The 18,296-nt window shown below is 38.9% G+C and overlaps 1 protein-coding gene across 1 annotated transcript in view; it reads right to left on the bottom strand.

Moving 5' to 3' along the window:
* The window catches only part of PKHD1 (PKHD1 ciliary IPT domain containing fibrocystin/polyductin), a 414,612-nt gene that overhangs the window by 351,256 nt on the left and 45,060 nt on the right, over positions 1-18,296 (bottom strand). Inside the window, exons 22-29 of the mRNA XM_070418435.1 lie at positions 17,801-17,939; positions 15,672-15,799; positions 12,983-13,167; positions 11,970-12,092; positions 10,302-10,407; positions 9,524-9,799; positions 2,599-2,729; positions 16-151 (exon numbers count right to left, since the gene is read on the bottom strand). Coding sequence (XP_070274536.1) covers positions 16-151; positions 2,599-2,729; positions 9,524-9,799; positions 10,302-10,407; positions 11,970-12,092; positions 12,983-13,167; positions 15,672-15,799; positions 17,801-17,939 — 1,224 coding nt within the window. The remainder of the gene's footprint in view (positions 1-15; positions 152-2,598; positions 2,730-9,523; positions 9,800-10,301; positions 10,408-11,969; positions 12,093-12,982; positions 13,168-15,671; positions 15,800-17,800; positions 17,940-18,296) is intronic.

Below are 18,296 nucleotides of genomic sequence, written 5' to 3'. Positions count from 1 at the left end.
TATCATGTATTTTACCTGCTATGTTACTTTTGTTTCTGCTCAGAGACATGATCACTGGATTTAAAGAAGGAACATATGTAAATGCCATGGAAAGAACTACAGAATGGTCCCCTCTGATCACCGTCACATTCACAATGGATCCATCTTTCCCCTGAAAAAACAATTTTTAAAATTAAACTTCTTTAAATAAGACTGACTTGAGAGAAGTTCTTATAGAATTAATTTAAAAAGTTATTTCATGAAAATTATTTTTAAAGAGTATATTTGCTGTTTTCAAGTCTCTCACGCACTTGCACACAGTGACAAGTGCTTATAATGGACACGTGAAGCATCCAACTAATTAAAGAATAAATAATAATTATTTTCAATTAACACACAAATTTGATCTGCAAGAAAATGGCAATTTCAAATAAACACCCATACCTAGCTAAACTATCCATCAAATGTGAGAATATTTTTACACATGTAAGTACTCAGAAAACTTCCCTCTGACATATTCTTTCTTAGGATGTTTCTTAAGGCTATGACCTCATTGAATAAACAATAGCCAAAAAAGAGAAAGATATGTACTCCAAGAAATGACTCTACACAGGAGAGCAATCAAGAAAAGTGCTAGAGGCCTAGCCGGTATGGATCAGTGGATAGAGCATCAGACTGTGGGCTGAAGGGTCCCGAGTTCGATTCTGGTCAAGAGTACATGCTTGGGTTGCAAGCTCAATCCCTAGTGCAGGGCATGCGGGAGGCAGCTGATCAATGATTCTCTCTCATCACTGATGCTTCTATCTCTTCCTCTCCCTTACTCTCTAAAATCAATAAAGATATATTTTTTTTAAAAAAAGAAAGAAAAGTGCTAGGATAATATTTATAGAATAAATCTAAACAACATCAAATCTGTTTGAAGTAGAAAAACAGAGAGCTTCAAAGAAAAAGTAACTGATATGATGGAATATTTTCCTTAAAATAAAGGATTTTTATTACAAGGAAGATGTCTAAAAAACTCTAAGGGAAAAAAAAATTAACTATATAAGAAAAAAAAATTTTTTCTGATCCTAACAGCTTCATTTAAATAGTTATAATAATGTAAGCATGGATTATTGATTTAAAAATAATGGTATTATAACTATATTCAAAAGAATTAAAAGTGGTTGTTTCAGAAAGGGGGGACTTGAAGAAGGGTGAGAGATGGTAGGAGAGCATGATTGTTTTACTATTTTCTTTTTAAATTTTGCATGTGTTACTTTGATCAAAATTAAAAGGGTTGTGGGGTTTTTTAGTGTTTATTCTCCTTAGTGAAAGAAATCCAAACAGTATAAAATTTAGCCATTAAAATGTAAATATATATTAAAGTGATAATCCAGTGTTGGTCAAACACCAGAAATCAAACACTTATACAGTGATAGTAAGAGTATAAATTAAAAAGGAATTTCAGACAACTGGATGCTATATATCCTGAGAAAAGTAAATATGGCCAAAACTATAGTTAATGGGATGATGAAAGCTCTGTTGTTTAAAATAGAAAATTTTGGAAATTAGCTTAATGTCCACTAATAAGGAATAGTTAAACAAATTATAATACAACCATGTATTGGAACTGCATTCAGTTTAGACATAAAAGCTAACATTTCATAATATTTGAGTAACTGAATAAGATAAAAATGTGGACCAGAGATCAAAGATTATTTTGAACCCTCTCTTTTAGAGGTCTTTATTTGTTCAGAACACAGTCATCTTTTGGGGTCATGGATGTGCTAGGAATGTTGATGACACTGAAGTCAACTCTGAATAGGAAGTTCAGCCTCAACTGTGAGCATGACGCTCACTAAAAGCAGCAGGGAAGGACCCAGACTCAAAGCTCTTAATACGGTTATGAGAGAGAACTAACTGAAGGGGCAGGAAGGGGACAGCTAAGGAACTTGTTTTTAAGGAAAAAAGGAAGCAGTAGGAAATAACTAAGAAGATGTCTTATAGCAGTGATGGCGAACCTATGACACGCGTGTCAGAGGTGATACGCGAACTCATTTTTTTGGTTGATTTTTCTTTGTTAAATGGCATTTAAATATATAAAATAAATATCAAAAATATAAATCTTTGTTTTACTATGGTTGCAAATATCAAAAAATTTCTATATGTGACACGGCACCCGAGTTAAGTTAGGGTTTTTCAAAATGCTGACACACCGAGCTCAAAAGGTTCGCCATCACGGTCTTATAGGAACAAAATAGCCTAGAAGTGTCTAAATTCTACCATTCACATCTAGCCCAGAAAACAAAATTGCTGGAGCAAACTAAGTTTTTTGTTGTTTGCTTAAGATAGAATTGAGACTACAAGATATATAAGTTTTAAAAAACAACACCCAGAATGTTCACTAGATAAACTTATTTTTATTGTGGCACTAATACTTATTAAGCATGGGACTTCCTTCTTTGTCTTCTTTTAAAGAAAAAGACTCAAAAAAATAAAAATAAAGAAAAAGACTCCATTGGTGGAGTCAGCTTCCCACTTCATAGCAGAACAGGCAATATAAACAACATAAGCATTCTCTCATGATGAAAAGGTCACCCACACAGAAAGAAGAAGACGCCAAAAATTTCCACTTACTCTGGGTGGAACTTGGCATTGAATTCTCCGTGAATTGCTTCTGGTGACATTGATGGCACAAGACTGAGATCCAAATAAAACGAGGCTGACATCTTCCAAACCGGAGCCTCGGACGGTGGCCCAGAGTCCTCCTGTGACAAACACAGCATTTTCATATGGGATATACAGCCATACAGACAGACAAAATTAATTATTCTCAAGAGATAAATACAATTAAAATATGAAGCTCCTTAGTCAAAATACATTCTCAAATTGCAGAAGCAAGTGAAATTAAATATATAAACTACTGGATAGGGAAGTAGCAATGGAGACTAGAGGGGAAAGAGAGGTAGAAATGCAGCCTGGAGTTACAATACTGCCACAGGTCAGAGAAGGGAAGTAGATGGTCTCTGAAAAACCCTTCCTGCCCTAGATTGTTAAATATCGTCCCTGCCAATCCTATAAAACGTATTTGTTTCTGGAATTATCAAGTATAAGAGAGCATCGTGGCAGAAGGAGCAGTGGGCCCAGAGTCAGGGCCACAGATTGCTCTGCCACTTAAAGCAGATCATTTGGAGTATTGCCCCTGCGTTCACTGGTTCTCACTTGCCTCATCTTTAAAAAACAACCCTTCCAGCCCTAGCCAGTTTGGCTCAGTGGATAGAGCGTCAGCCTGCAGACTGAAAGGTCCCAGGTTCAATTCCCCTTAAGGGCATGAACCTTGGTTGCAGGCAAATCCCCAGTAGGGGGTGTGCAGGAGGCAGCTGATCGATGCTTCTCTCTCATCGATGTTTCTAACTCTCTATCCCTCTCCCTTCCTCTCTGTAAAAAATCAATAAAATATATTTTTTAAACAAACACCCTTCCAGCTTTTGTGATTTGATACAATACATACAGGTTCTGGTCTCCATGATGGTGTAGAAGTGACTGACATCACAACCCAATGCCATCAGGATTTCTCCGCTGATCAGCTGATCATTGTAGAGCAACCCCAGAAACCTGTGTCCCCTCACTGCAGATGTTGGTGAGAAGAGGCTGGCACCAATCGTACCACTATCATGGCCCACTTCCCATTTAGAGAAGCAGCCCTTGATCTCACTGATAAACAGACGTCCCCTTTATTGATGAGAGCAATGAGGCTGGTCTGCCATCCCCCCAGAAGGGGATACAAGAGTGGCAGTGAAGCCACCAGATACTAGTAGAGACATGCACCCCTTGAGGGCGGGGAGTGGGCGCAGGAGCAAGCTTATCTTCTCAAGCGGAGAAGGTCAGCGGAGAAAGAGAAACACATCCTGAAGAAAACCTGTCAAGAAAATATGGCTGTGAGAAAATACACCCTGAAGCTAGATATATCAACTTGCCCTGAAGAGTCAGGGCAAGACTATAATAGATTTCAAATTTAGAGACTAAAATTAAAGAAAAAATAATTTAAAGTAGCAACATAAAAGATAACAATATATGAAAACAATCTTGACAAGAAAAATTCAAGATAATGAAGAAAATTAAAGAAAACGTTGAAATGCTACAGAAGAACATAACAGATAGATTAAAACTTAAATGAGAAAACTAAAATAAATGGGTAGAAACATTGAATTCAGAATGGTTGCATATCTTCCGAAATTAAACCAAAGCATCAATGCAAGATTTTATATTTATATTAAACAAGCTGATTTTAATTCAATAAAAAATAAACAACACTAGCTAGAATACAAAATTTCAAAAATAAGAGTAAAGAAGTCTTCTGCCAGACATTAAAATATCTTATTAAAAGCTATAATTAATATGCAATAATAAATCACGAATAGCCAGACAGATCAATGTAACAGAATAGGGAGTTCAGAAATAAACCCAGAGAAGTATAGGACTAGCAGAAATTATAAATATGGCATTTTACATAAGTGAAAATAGATGGATTCTTATTTAGTAAATGAAATAAGTGAATAGTATTGAAAAAATTAAATCTGAGTTCTTCTCACATCCTTACCAAAAGAAATTCCAAGCTGATATTTCACCATAAAAAAATAAAGAGTTATAAAACTAGAAGAAAACATGGTAGAATTTTTATTTTTATGTAATTTTAGAGAAGGAAAGCCATTCTAAGTATTTTGCAACCCTAAAGCCATAAAAAGTTGATACACTTACTGCATAAAAAAATAAAACATGCATGCTCAATTAGTTGGAGCATTGTACCATATACCAAAAGGTTGTGGGTTCAATTGACATACTTAGGTTGCAGGTTCAATCTCTCTTCCTCTCTAAAAATCAATAAAAAAAAAACATATCCTTGGGTAAGGATTAAAAATAATAATAATAAAATAAAATATGTATGAATTACAAAAACAGGAAACAAAGAGACAAAAAATAAACATATAAAGGTCTAATATCCTTACTATATAAAAAGCTCTTTAAATCAATAACAAAGAAAAATAGCCCAACTGAAAAAAAAGTGAGCTAAGGAGATGAATACACAATTCACTGAGAAGAAAAAACAATGTCTCTTAAACATATGAAAAGATATTTAATTTCTCTCAATGAAATAAAAGCAAAGTAAAAGTACAATAAAATATTATTTTTCTCTTATAAGACTGGTAAATACCAAAAAGTTTGGTAACACTGTTAATAAGATGCATAGAGAATAAATTATACCCCTCTAAAGAGAATACTTTAGTATTTTCAAAATATTAAATGTATACCACCTCTTGACCTAGGAATTCCACTTCCAAGAATTTCTATTACTAATATTTTCACATATATGCAAAATGAAACAACTGCGTATCTACACACAAAGGAATGAAGATGGACCCTGTTTTGAATTGTGTCCCCTAAAAATTCATATGTTGAAGTCTTACCTGCCAGTACCTCAGAATGTGAGCTTGTTTGGGAATAAGTTCATTATAGATGTAATTAACTAATATAAGATGAAGTCATACTGGAGTAGAATAGAGTGGACCCCTAATTCAGTATGACTGGTATCCTATTATAAGGGGAAATTTGGGCACAGAAAAGATATAGCAAGAACACCACATGAAGATGAAGGCAAAAATCAGGTGATACTTCTATAGCCAAGGAATGCCAAATATTGCCAGTGAACCCCCACAAGCTAGGAGATAGGCATGAATCAGGTTGTTTCAGAAGGAATCAACTCTGCCAACAGCTGGATCTGTAACTTCCAGCCTCCTGAACAGTAGGACAATAAATGTCTGTTGTTTGAGCCAACCAGTTTGTGGTACCTAGATAAGCATCCCTAGAAAACTAATTCAGACCCCTACCTCATACCATATGCAAAAGTTAACTCAAAATGAATCAGATACCTAAATGCAGGAGCTAACACTGCAAAACTCTTAGAGAAAAAAACATATGCACAAATCTTAGTGACATTGGATTAGGCAATTGCTTCTTAGCTATGATACCAAAGCACAAGCAACAACAACAATAAAATATACATTGGACTTGATCAAAATTTAAAACTTTTGTTCTTCAAAGACTACTATCAAGAAAATAAAAAATAAAAAAACCACAGGTGGGAGAAAATGTTTGCAAATCATATATCTGATAAGAGACTCGCCCAGACTACATAAAGAACTCTTACAAATTAACAATTAAAGGACAAATAACTCAATTTTTTAAATGGGCACAGGATTTGGATAAGTATTTCTTTAAAGAATATACATATTTGTAGCCTCGCTTGTGTTCTTGGAACAAGCCAAGCTTATTCTGACTTAAGACTTTATCATTCAATGTTCCCTCCGCCTAGAATTCTCCTTCCCAAGATTTCCCCAGGACTCACTCCTTCACCTCATCCATGTCTCCATTCTCCAGTGCCATCCACCTCAACCCTCCAGTGCCAATGGCCTTCCTACCACAACCACGCCATCTGTCACTCTTCCCCTGCTTGATTTTCCTCTGACACAATTAACCATCACCTCCATGGCAGCAGGCATGCTATTTTAATTTACTATATGCCCACATTAATAGTCTCTGGCACATAATAAGAGCTAAATAAAGTGTTGTTATTATTGTTGATGTTAATGATTAAAAATTGCAGAGGTGGTAACACTGTGCCATTTCTATTTGAAAGTTCAGGTGTCTCACAAGGTCCCATAACGAAAGAGACAGTAACTCAGTAAGAAATGAGCCAAGTTAAGTATGTCCTCCAAAGCCAAGAATTTCCTTTAAAATCCTTTGGAGGGGTGCTTCTGCATATGGGTAAGTGGTAATCTGGAATATTATTTGTCATATTGTACATACCATTTCATACTGGATTATGCTGAAAATTCCTTGCTGGTAGGACTCAGCCTGGTTCTCTTTAAATCCTCTACTGCAACTTTGCTTAAACTCTACTGTTCATAGAAATGGCCTAAGGATCCTGTTAAAATGCAGGTTGATGACAAGGTCTGGGATAGGGCCTGAGACTCTGCATTTCTAACAGATTTCCAACGGATACAGCTACTACCAGTCCAGAGCCACACTGTGAGGGGCAAGGACTTCAGCATCTAGCACAGGGCTTTACACAGGGTGGCTTCATCAGTGTTGAGTGAGTGAAGGAGTGAGACTGGTTGATACTAAGTAGGTAGCAGAGCGAAGGTAAAATTTAAATCCTGTAATAAGGATAGTAGCAACTAGAGCTTCTCTCTCTCTCTCTCTCTCTCTCTCTCTCTCTCTCTCTCTCTCTTCTTCTTCTTCTTCTTCTTCTTCCCTTTTCCCTTAGTCTTTACTAAAAGTCAATTTGCACCCACCCAACATTTTTCCTTCTCTGAGTTTTCCATCTTTTCCTAAAATATATAGAGATGATGTACAATCCTCCCCGGCAAATCACTTTACTACATATTGCTGGTGCAGTATGCCTTGATTGGGTGATAGGATAAGGGACCAACTATTCATGTGCCTGGGACTTTCTGAGTTTTAGCATTAAGAGTTCCATGACCCAGTGTTAAAACTGAAAATCTTTCATTATGGAAAACCCCTCAGTCCCAGGAAAACCAGCACAGTTGGACGCCTAGCGTGAGCAAGGCACTCTGTCTAGAGCAGCGGTTCTCAGCCTGTGGGTCGCGACCCCTTTGGGGGTCGAACGACCCTTTCACAGGGGTCATCTAAGACCATCAGAAAACACATATATAATTACATATTTTTGTGATTAATCACTATGCTTTAATTATGTTCAATTTGCAACAATGAAATTGGGGGTCACCACAACATGAGGAACTGTATTAAAGGGTCGCTGCATTATGAAGGTTGAGAACCACTGGTCTAGAGGAAACAAAGATGACCACCGAGTCACCTGTCTGCCACTGGGGTGTCTGCAATCTAGTGGCAGGAGCTAAAGAAGGTTTGCGTGGCCTGAACTGCAAAGGTAACTTGAGATCAAAGTCCCTTTATACATCTACTGGGAAGACTATTATATGCCCTAAACTCAAGCTAATCATTATTGGGTTAATATCAAATATGATCTTGCACTGTGAGCACCACACATCCTCTGGCTCTTCCCTTAAATCGCTGAGAAATCAGAGAAAGCTTGCCCTATTTTAGTCACTTGTCTAGGCAAAGTCAAGTCAGAAACAAGCTGTTCCTTAGAACAACGCATTTGTGGCCAGGAAACACCACTTCAAAAAATGTTCTAAGCCACAGGTCTTTGTCCAGCAGAATAAACAATGACAACAATCCAAGGCATTAAGAAGTTTTAAGCTGCCCTAACTGGCTTGGCTCAGTGGATAGAGCGTTGGCTTGCAGACTGAAGGGTCCCAGGTTCAATTCTGGTCAAGGGCATGTACCTTGGTTGTGGGCACATCCCCATTAGGGGGTGTGCAGGAGGCAGCTGATCAATGTTTCTCTCTCATCAATGTTTCTAACTCTCTATCCCTCTCCCTTCCTCTCTGTAAAAAATCAATAAGACATATTGTTTTTAAAAAAAAGAAGTTTTATGCTCCAAAAATCATACATTAACATATATATATATACACGCATGAGTACTCCTAAGAATTCTTACAATCTGGCTGGGTTGTTTTTAACTGTTTGTTCCTCAGAAGAGATCCTTGGTTTTCATGGCACTAAGACCCAATCCACCGGGCTGAAACTGACAAGATCCACTGCCCTTTGCATACCCCACTATTCGAATGCTAGTTGGCTTTGCATGCTAGCCAAGTATCCAAGTGTATATCAGTTTACAAACATTTGTGAGCACCCACTGTGTGCAAGGCTTCTAGTGGGCAAGACCTGTGCATCGCACATGCAAATGCTTTTACTTTTCAAAGGACTTTCCCACCTGTTGACTCATTTTAATCTCATACAAAACTAAGAGGCCTATAAGTTAAGCATCATTAGGCTCATTATATAACTAAGACAGCATGGCACGCAAAAGCAGCAGGAGTCTTGGCATCTGACAATCCCAGTTTGCATCCTAAATCCACCTCTTTCTATTGGAAAGCCCGGGGCAAGTCACTGTTCTCGAAGAACCACCATTATCTCATCTGAACAATGTGGAGAATATCTCCATCTTCCAGGCGGCGGTAAGCATTTAGGGTATGTGACTACCTAAGAAGAGATGCTTCTTAAGTAACACGATGCCTATCATCATCTGTATTAGCAAACTAAGTCCCCTAAAAGTAACTGACATTTCTTAGGTCACACATCTGATTTTGGCATCACGGAAACCCAAGCGCATATGTCCTAACACCCAATCTGGTGTTGTTTCCACTAAACCAAATTATCCTGGTGACTCAGTGACTGACCCAATCGTGCCTAGTACCACAGCCAAACTATGTAGCAAATGAGTTCATTTAAGGGCTCAAATATCTGTTGCTCATTAGAAGAAATTCTGATGGCAGAAAACAAAAAGCTGTGAATCATAGTGGGTACAGAACTGATTACACAGCAGGAGTAGGTTCCTGCGTGTCAGCAAGAATGCTACCTTCAGAGGGTCAGATGCAATGTGGGGGCCTCCCCATATTACCGATCTCTGCAGCTCTTGAAGGCTCCACAGCATCCAGTCTGGGTTCCACATTCAGGAAGAGGCCTCCTCCACTGGCATTGATGGCACGACCTGAGGGTCTCACCAGCACTGAGATCTGATACACTCCGACAGGTAGCAGGTCTGTCTGGCAGACCACATCTGTCTGGTTTGAGAAAATAACTTTGCAACTTGTTTTATTCACTGTAATCTGCAAGGCCTGGGAGTCCTCCGAGAAACTAGTTCCAGTAATATAAACCAGTAGGTCCATGTCACCATCTTAAAGAAGGAAAGAAATTAAAAGAACAAAATCATCTCTCAGGGATATCACTCCATTCCAGGTAACTCTCTCTAACATCAAATGATCACTTTCGTTCATCTTCCTCTCTCATCTTCAGATTCAAGGAGTTGCATGCTGACTCAAATACTGGACATTGACATTTATCATTGTAAGCATACAGCCCCCATCTTAAATGGTCTCAAAGTAGTAATGAGAGAAGACTAGTCAATAAAAATGGGGGGAAATCAAAGTGAAGAATATTTCAAAACAAGAAATAAAGAAAATAAAGCATTTTAAGTCATCAAAAATCCACTTGTCTCCATTTTCAATCATAAAAATACCAGTTACATTGGCCAAAAAATACACTTTCTGTTGCATCACTAAACATCCACTTCATAAACTGATGCACCTCCTACCCACCCATCACCGGTACATGGCCACTGACAAATCACTCTGAGCCTAAAGTTCATGAACATCTCAATGCCCAGTCACAAATCTTACCAAGGGAGTACCACACAGAGTGGACTCGGGGAGTTGACCCTTCAAGATACTGGAAAGAACAGGAACCTGAGCAATGAGCTAGTATGTCATTCACTTGCACAACTACCTGAAAAAAGGCAAAAGAATGAAACCCAAATGTATGCACTTCATGTACTCAGTAGTATTCATAAAGTACTTGTGAAATTTGTCCAAATTAAAATGTGTTCATGATTCACTTATTTTCTTTCTTCTATTTCCCAGTAATAAACCCTAAATTGTAATGAATGGCTCAAAATATGTCAGACTCTTAAACTGATGGCAAACATGCTAAAACATCACATTTCTACAATTAAATGTGCTACATCTTGAATAAATATCCTCTCTGTCATATAAAACTAAATTTAATAAAATTCAAACTGCACAAGGACTTTTTATCACTTTCTATTTTCAACTAGGTAGATATTTCCTGTGAAAAGCCCTTTCTTTGCTGGTAAATGCCAAAAAAGTAGGCACCTTCCTTCCACCATTTCTACATGGGTATATAACTAAAAATTGGAGTATTTGGACACTTGGTTTGGGGTATTTTTTTGTCCTAGAATAGTAGGGCCCCAAAAAGAGACCACAGTTGACCCTTGAACAACATGGGTAAATGTATTATTTATAAATACTATAAATGTATTTTCTCTTATTATTCTCTTAATAATACTGTAAATGTATTATACTTTTTATAAATACTATAAATGTATTTTCTCTTATTATTTTAATAATATTTTCTTTTCTCTAACTGCTTTATTGTATACAGTATGAAATACATATAACGTATGAAATATGTTGTTAATTCGCTGTTTGTGTAATCAGCTACTATTAGTTAAGATTTGGGGCAGTCAAAAGTTATATACAGACTTTTTACTATGAGGGTGTCAGTGCCCCTAACTCCTGACTGTTCAAGAGTCAGCCTGTACATGTCTTTCCCTTGTACTGGAACTAATGTTAATCTAATAGAATCCTACAATACTTGGAGATGAGAAAAGATATGTTCACTGGACTCTCTACATAGGAAATATGGATAAAAGTACATACACTGTATTTTATGATAGTGTTTTCTTTTGGAGGAAAAGGGTATTGGGATAGCATAAAGGCATAGTTGATAAAGAACACTTTGATTTTATCTGTTTTATTTTATCCATAAAGACAAAAAACATTAAATATATCAACATGTTGATGATTATTAAACCTCAGTTTAGGTACCCTGGTTTTGGTTATATTATTCTTTATAGTTTGGTATTTTAAATTTTTCTCAAATTAAAAGCAGATGACTTATAACAGGATTGTAGGCAGATGGGAAAGAGGAAAAGACATTTTAAAGAGAAAAGGAGTTGACTTAGCTCATTTACTTTTCAATACCACTGTGTGGAGGTATAAACCATATGTACTCACAGAGGTTCTCTATTTTTTATACCATAATAATAGCATCAATAATTATAATAACAGGATGTTGTGTTTACAAAGCACTTAAGTTTTCTGAGTCCTTTCCATACCCTGTGGAAGTAGAGAGAGGACAGCCATAGCTGTCTCTGAGTTATGGGTTGTAAAACTTCTCCTTGGGATTGGTCCACATTACACACTAGGGAGGGGCTGAGACAGATGTAAAACTAGTACTTGCATTTGGGGTGGCCCATCTACTCTCACCTGAGTGTGCTGGTTGGCAGTAACCAACATGTCTCCAAATATGGGTGCAAGAAAAACTCCACCATCATATACCACACGAGTGGTTGCAGCAGGGTTCACTCCGGTTAGATTTTCATCAGAGACCTAAGATGATCACATTTCCGGTGAATTCTGTCATGGAATAGCAGTCTAGTCTTGATTTAAATAAATAATAAAAGGTCTTTTCACATTCTATTTAAGATAATCCGTTAGCTAGAAGTGAAAATGGAGTGGCCAGGGATTGAAAACTAGAAACCTGACATAAGTAATGACCAATGAAAGGCCCAGTAGATTAGAGGGATATTTATTTGCAATTGGAGTTCTACAAAAATTATTTCTCTAAGTCTTGTGATATTTTTGTTTCTATGTGCTTTTCTATTTTGTATGTTTGCAATCCAAAATATTACAATAAAATGTAAGGAAACAAGTGCTATGAGATGACTCCTGTCCTTCCTCTATCTCCACCCAAGTATTTTGTTTGAAAACCAGATGACCCACACCACCATATAACAGGGATCAAATTCCATCTCAGATTTCATTTTATAATAACCAAATGCTAGATGATCATTAGATTATTTTTAAAACCCTAAATATGCAAGAGCATCTGGCTTTGTCATTACCCAAAGACAGCAAATCCTTTTCTAAAATTCCTTCTGCTGTGCCATCTGCCTCCCTCATAATCTAAGTCAATCACATCTGCTTAAATTATCCAATAACAGATGCAGAACTGGTGTAAGGTGAACACTGACCAACAATGTCTCTACCTACACTGAGTTAGGGAAGGAGACATTGGTTCAAATTGCTTTATCAGAGATAGGAGACACAAACTACGTCTTGAAAACTTCCAGAAAGCAAGATAATTGAGCCCCTTTATTTGAATATTCCAATAAAATTAATAATTCATGACGGTTTTCATTTATATCATTCTGATATTTTTCTTTACAAAATTGTTCCATGCACAAACCCCATACCACCAAAAGGGATACCACACATACCCGGATGAAATTGGGCAAATCCCCAACCTGGGTGGACCAGGAGAGAGTCCATACATGTTCGTAGCAAGACTTCAGATCCTCCGTCACAGTGAAGTCACTGACATTGAGGTACCTGGATGTGAAGTCATCAGCATTGTTCTGTAAGAGCTTGCGAAGGTGACTAGCTGAAATACGTACAGCAACATCTGTGGGGAAAGGTTGTGATATACAAAATGTAAGACATAAATTACTCTACCTCATAAGGTCTCATCATGAAGATAACAGAGAATAAATGTCAAGATACCTTCTAAATATGCAGGAGACTCACATGTTCAAAATATAGCTTCAAGAGAAGCCCCAGCCCAGTTAAACCATTTTTTTCCTAAGGTAGATATGAGTAGATGCCCCCTTTTTATATCGTGATACCTTTAGTTAGTATCACATCTCAAATTCCCAGCAGAGAGCACAGTCACATCAGACAAAACTATCTCAACTGTCAACTCAAAATACAGACTCCAGACACCCTGGTAATGCCTGAAAGTCCAATTAAATGTTGAGTTTTCCTGGGGGGAAAAAAATGTAGCTGGCTCTGTGAACAGAGAAAAGTTGGCCACCTTTCACAGGGGGTGGGAGAGGCACACAGCAGCTGACATCCATAAAAACATAGCCAGCCCAGCTGAGGAATGCTGACATTTAACTTCGGTTTCTCTATTAGAATTTCCTTTAAGCCCAACCACCTGCTTCCCCATTCCACATCACCATAGAGCAGTAACACTGGGTGTTTCAAGTCCTACTTGGGTTTGAACTGTTTCATGCTTTACCAAAAGTTTCCATTTCATTAGCCACTCTCATCAGCTCTGGGAGGTGGGTCATTTGGGTACCCTAATGCCTCCGTTAGAGATGAAGAAAATGAACACGAAGAAGATTCAGAAGCTTGCCAACCAAGTGAGGAAGGTTTATATTAAAATCCAGGTTGCCTTCTACCTACTCAAGTCTTCCTCTTAAATCCCACACTGCCTTAGAGTGTTAATAAAATACCACTATATTTCTAAAATGCAAACAAAATTCTCATCCTTTTTAAAAAAGATTATTCTACATTTGCATAACTTGGGGCCCTCACCATTTCAAAAGGCCAGGTGAAGGCTGGCTTCCCCTGTTGTTCTGCAGGCAATGATGTGAGGAGCATCAGAATAGAAGGTGGTGGCAGGAAGAGTCTGTCTACGCACACAAGGGCTGCAGCTGTCTCATTGTTGATAAGGGAAACAGCACAGTGATGGACTTCACAGGGGCAGGGCACTGCTGGCACTGATTCACCCACTTATCAGACTCCAGTAGCAATAGAGGCCAGTAGCCTAAGGACCTTCAGCTTTCCCTAAGTTGCCCTATTAGAGTGAAAACACACTCCATTCTTCCCACTCAAGAAGATTTATTGCAAGTACCCCATCTTTCTGCCTGGGAGAGCAGAAGATTTTTGGACCATGCACCAATTTTTATACAGCCACTCTTGAGTTCTCCTGAGCCTCCTTTCTGATTCCCCGATGTTTATATCAACTAAATAACAAATTATAATCATTTATAATCCTTATCCTTTGTGAAATGTGTATGTTATTGAAGATTTAGAAACTACTCTCATCGCATCTGAAAGCTCCTTCTACCTTTGTTATGATCACTACTGTCCTCAAGAGCATATGGCGTCATCGTGGAGTTTAATTCAAAAGAACCATGGCTACCATGGATCATGGCCTAGGAAACACCAGAGAGAAGAGGACCATCAACTATCTGTATGATCTTTGGGCAAACCTCAGTGTAGTGGGCTGAATGGTGGCCCTCCAACAGATATGTCGCCCTGGCCGGTGGTGCTAAATGGTTAGAGCTGCAGCCTGCACAGTGAAGGGTTGCAGATTCAATTCCCAATCAAGGGCACTACCTAGGTTGCAGGTTTGATCCCTGGCCCAGTCACATTGATGTCTCTCTCTCTCTTAAGCCCCCCTACCTTCCATTCTCTCTAAAAATTATGGAAAAAATATCCTTGGGTGTGGATTAAAAAAAAAAAAGATATGTCAATTCCCTAATCCCCAGAACCTATTAATATTACATTATAAGGCCAAAGAGTTAATATTACCTTACATATAGCATAAGGTGTGACTAAGTCAAAGATCTTGAGAAGAGATTATCTTGGATTGTCAGGGTGGGCCCTGGGTCACATATATCCTTATGAGAGAGGCAGAGGGAGTTCTGAGACAGAAGAGGAAGAGACAATGTGACCACAGAGACAGGGGGTGGAGCCATAGCCAAGGGCAGCCACCAGGTACTGGAAAAGGCAGGAAATGGACTCTCCCCATGAGCCTTCAGGAAAAGTGTGGCCCAGCCAACAATTTGATTTTGGACTTCTGGTCTCGACTGTGAGAGAATAAATGTCTGTTGTTTTAAGCCACGAAGTTGTGGTCATTTGTTATGACAGCCCCAAGAAGCTAAACCACTATTTCCACATCTATAAAGCTAAAAGTTTGGGATTATATTAGCAATGATATTGTTATTGTCTAAGTCTTTATTTAATAAGATCATTTTCAGGCCCTGGAAAATAAACAAAATAGCATTCAGACTGTCCCCATGCCTGACAATCTCACAGGATGTTGCTTGCCTAGGAATGCCCCTCAAAGTGTAAATGATAAATGCTGCACCCCCACCCCCACCCCATCTGCCCCTTTACCAGGAATCACTGTATTAGAAAGGTGGATGCGAAAGTGTCCTCCTAAAGGTGGACTTGTTCTCTGAAGTCTCTGCGTTGCCACCTGGACCAACCCGGATCCTTCTTCTGCTCCTTCGGTGGGCACAGCGCTGTGGCATATCAAACACCAAGCATGAACCACAGTAACCTTCCAGAATGCTGCTCCAGGCAGAACATAGCTCCTTCTCAAAGACTAGCTAGCCTCCCACGGTTCCAGACCACCCTGAGCTCAGGCTCCCAAATACCTGGTGCCCCTCTCCTATCACAGTAGAAAAAGTGTGCTGTAAATATTAGGATTTTTTAAGAATGTCCATCCTTCCCCTTCACTGGGTACCAGAGGGATGACACTGGCCTCCACGGCTCTGGTCCCCAGCGCAGAGTGGAGGGAGAACTTGGTATTCTCAACCGCATTTGCATAGTTAAATGCACAGGCAGTGACAGAAACTTCCCTATTCGGTATCTGCAGCTGAAATATAGGCCACTGCAGCTGGCCAAGTTCTCTAATACCTGCGCACAAACACACCGACTGCCTGACTCTGCTCTTAATACCATAAAAATGGGTCGACTGAATTGTGACACACCATGAGATGGAATACCGTTCACCCATTAAAAACTGTATTTTAGAGGAATGTTTAATGAAATGAGGAAAACTTTAAGTTATACCATTAGGTGAAAAGAGCATGTTACAAATAGAGTATGTTATTTTTGGTCCTAATAAGAGGTTTAAAAGTACATATATAGACGTATATATGTATGTAAAAATGGCTTGAGGAAATAGGCAGCCAGAATATGGATTCAATATGTTAACAGAAGTTATGTCTGAGCAGACAGAGTGATTTTTATCTTCTCCTACGTGTTTTTCTATATATTCCCAATTTTCAACAATAAACATATCTAATTTCTGTCAATAACAGTATTTGGTTTTACATACTGACGTAGGAACATACAACCAGACTGAAGCAGTCAGACAAAGTGACACTATGGGTGTTAGAAGATGAATCTAGGAGAGGCCAGACTGAAGGCTGCCCTGTCTTGCTCAGGCTGTAGGCTCCCAGGAATGAAGGGACTTGAGGAAAAATCAGTAGGGAAGGTAGTGGGCCTGTTCAAAACAACCTAAAGTCCTATCGGTTCAGGGTTAATAGCTGTGACATTTGGGGCATAGGACTGCAGGTTGGCGGGTGCGGCAGCTCCCTCCCCACCAGCGAAGAGCTTGCACTCTTTCATTCTGTTGATGCATTTCGCTTCTTTCCTGCCCAGAGGACCAGGTCAAGGAAAGAGGAGAGCGAAGTCAATCACTGCACCTGTCATTAATACGCTGTCTTAAGCATGGTGTAAGTGTGAGAACTAATTTTGGAACATATTAGAAAGAGATGGAGGAGGGGGGAGATTGTAAAGGCCAAGCTTCTCAATTCTTCCTGTCCTACTGGGGTTTTGGAATCTGCATGGTTTTATTAACCAACCAGTCACTCCAATAAATTCAATAAAATAAAATAATAAATAAAAACAAAGAGAAAAGAATGAATTCGAGTCTACACATGTTCCAGGAGCTTAGAGGAAGAGCCTGATGTTTAGTTATTGCTTTGTAAAATTGGCTAGGAAGTTTGACTATTTGCTTATGGGGCTCTAGTGCCATCTGGTGGTGAGTTCTTAGAAATAGCTGTGTTTGTTCTATAGACTTTCATTTAGCCTCAAGTAATTCCAATAAGATTAATATATGAGAAATGGAAGGAGGGGTGTGAACAGAAAATGGAGGCAATGTGAGCCTCTGAAGAGTATAAAAATACAACTACATTTAAGCAAATTCTCTAGGAACTAGTTCTTGAAGTGTAGTTCCCCAGACCAGTAAAACCAGCATTGCCTGGGAACCCACTGAGAATGCAAATTCTCAGACCCTGACCGATACCCAGTGAATTAAAGATGGTGGAGTTAGGGCTCAGTGATTTATGTTTTAACAAGACCTCCAGGTGTCTGATACTGCATTCTTGAGACTAAGAAGCATTGCTTTAAGCAACAAGATAGGTGACTTTTCCTAATAAAAGTCCTACCTTTGTGTCCTCCAGGACCAACTAGCAATCCTAAGGAGCGACTGGTGAACAAAGACAGCGCCTTACCTTGCAGTGATGAGCGGGAGCTCTGAGCCACACCCTGCCAACCAGGAGGTTACATTGTAGACTGGAGGGGATCCTACCACAGAGAGTGATTCCACCAGATTCCCGCCTGGGCGAGCTGTTCCAGAATCAGCCTGAGAAACTGGAGAGCAACGATCCAATTATTATCAAGTAACTCAAGGTGGAAGACCAGCTTTGAGGAAAGGCCCCCCGCTGGAGATGCTGAGAAGAGGCAGGAGTTCAGTAGCAACAAAAAAGTGCAAGGTCATGGTGTAAGGAGACAAAGTCTGATTTCACAGCAAAGTTCAAGGAGACATAAGCCAAACATCACTCCCTGTACCACAGGAGGACCCTCACACAGATAATCTATTACAGTGTGGATGGCCACCCTTTCCTCCTTTCTTTTCCCTGGCAACTCCAGGAATGCCCAGCAGATCCTCCTTAGGAAGACTGAACACACGAGGCACGTACTGGGAGTCCCTACTATTTATCCACAGTG

The sequence above is a fragment of the Myotis yumanensis genome, unplaced genomic scaffold (assembly GCF_028538775.1).
Source record: "Myotis yumanensis isolate MYYU_CA2020_CCGP unplaced genomic scaffold, mMyoYum1.0.hap1 SCAF_6, whole genome shotgun sequence".
In the NCBI taxonomy this organism is placed as follows: domain Eukaryota; kingdom Metazoa; phylum Chordata; class Mammalia; order Chiroptera; family Vespertilionidae; genus Myotis; species Myotis yumanensis.
Note: the sequence above shows the minus strand (reverse complement) of the source record. Positions and strands in the feature narration are given on the sequence as shown.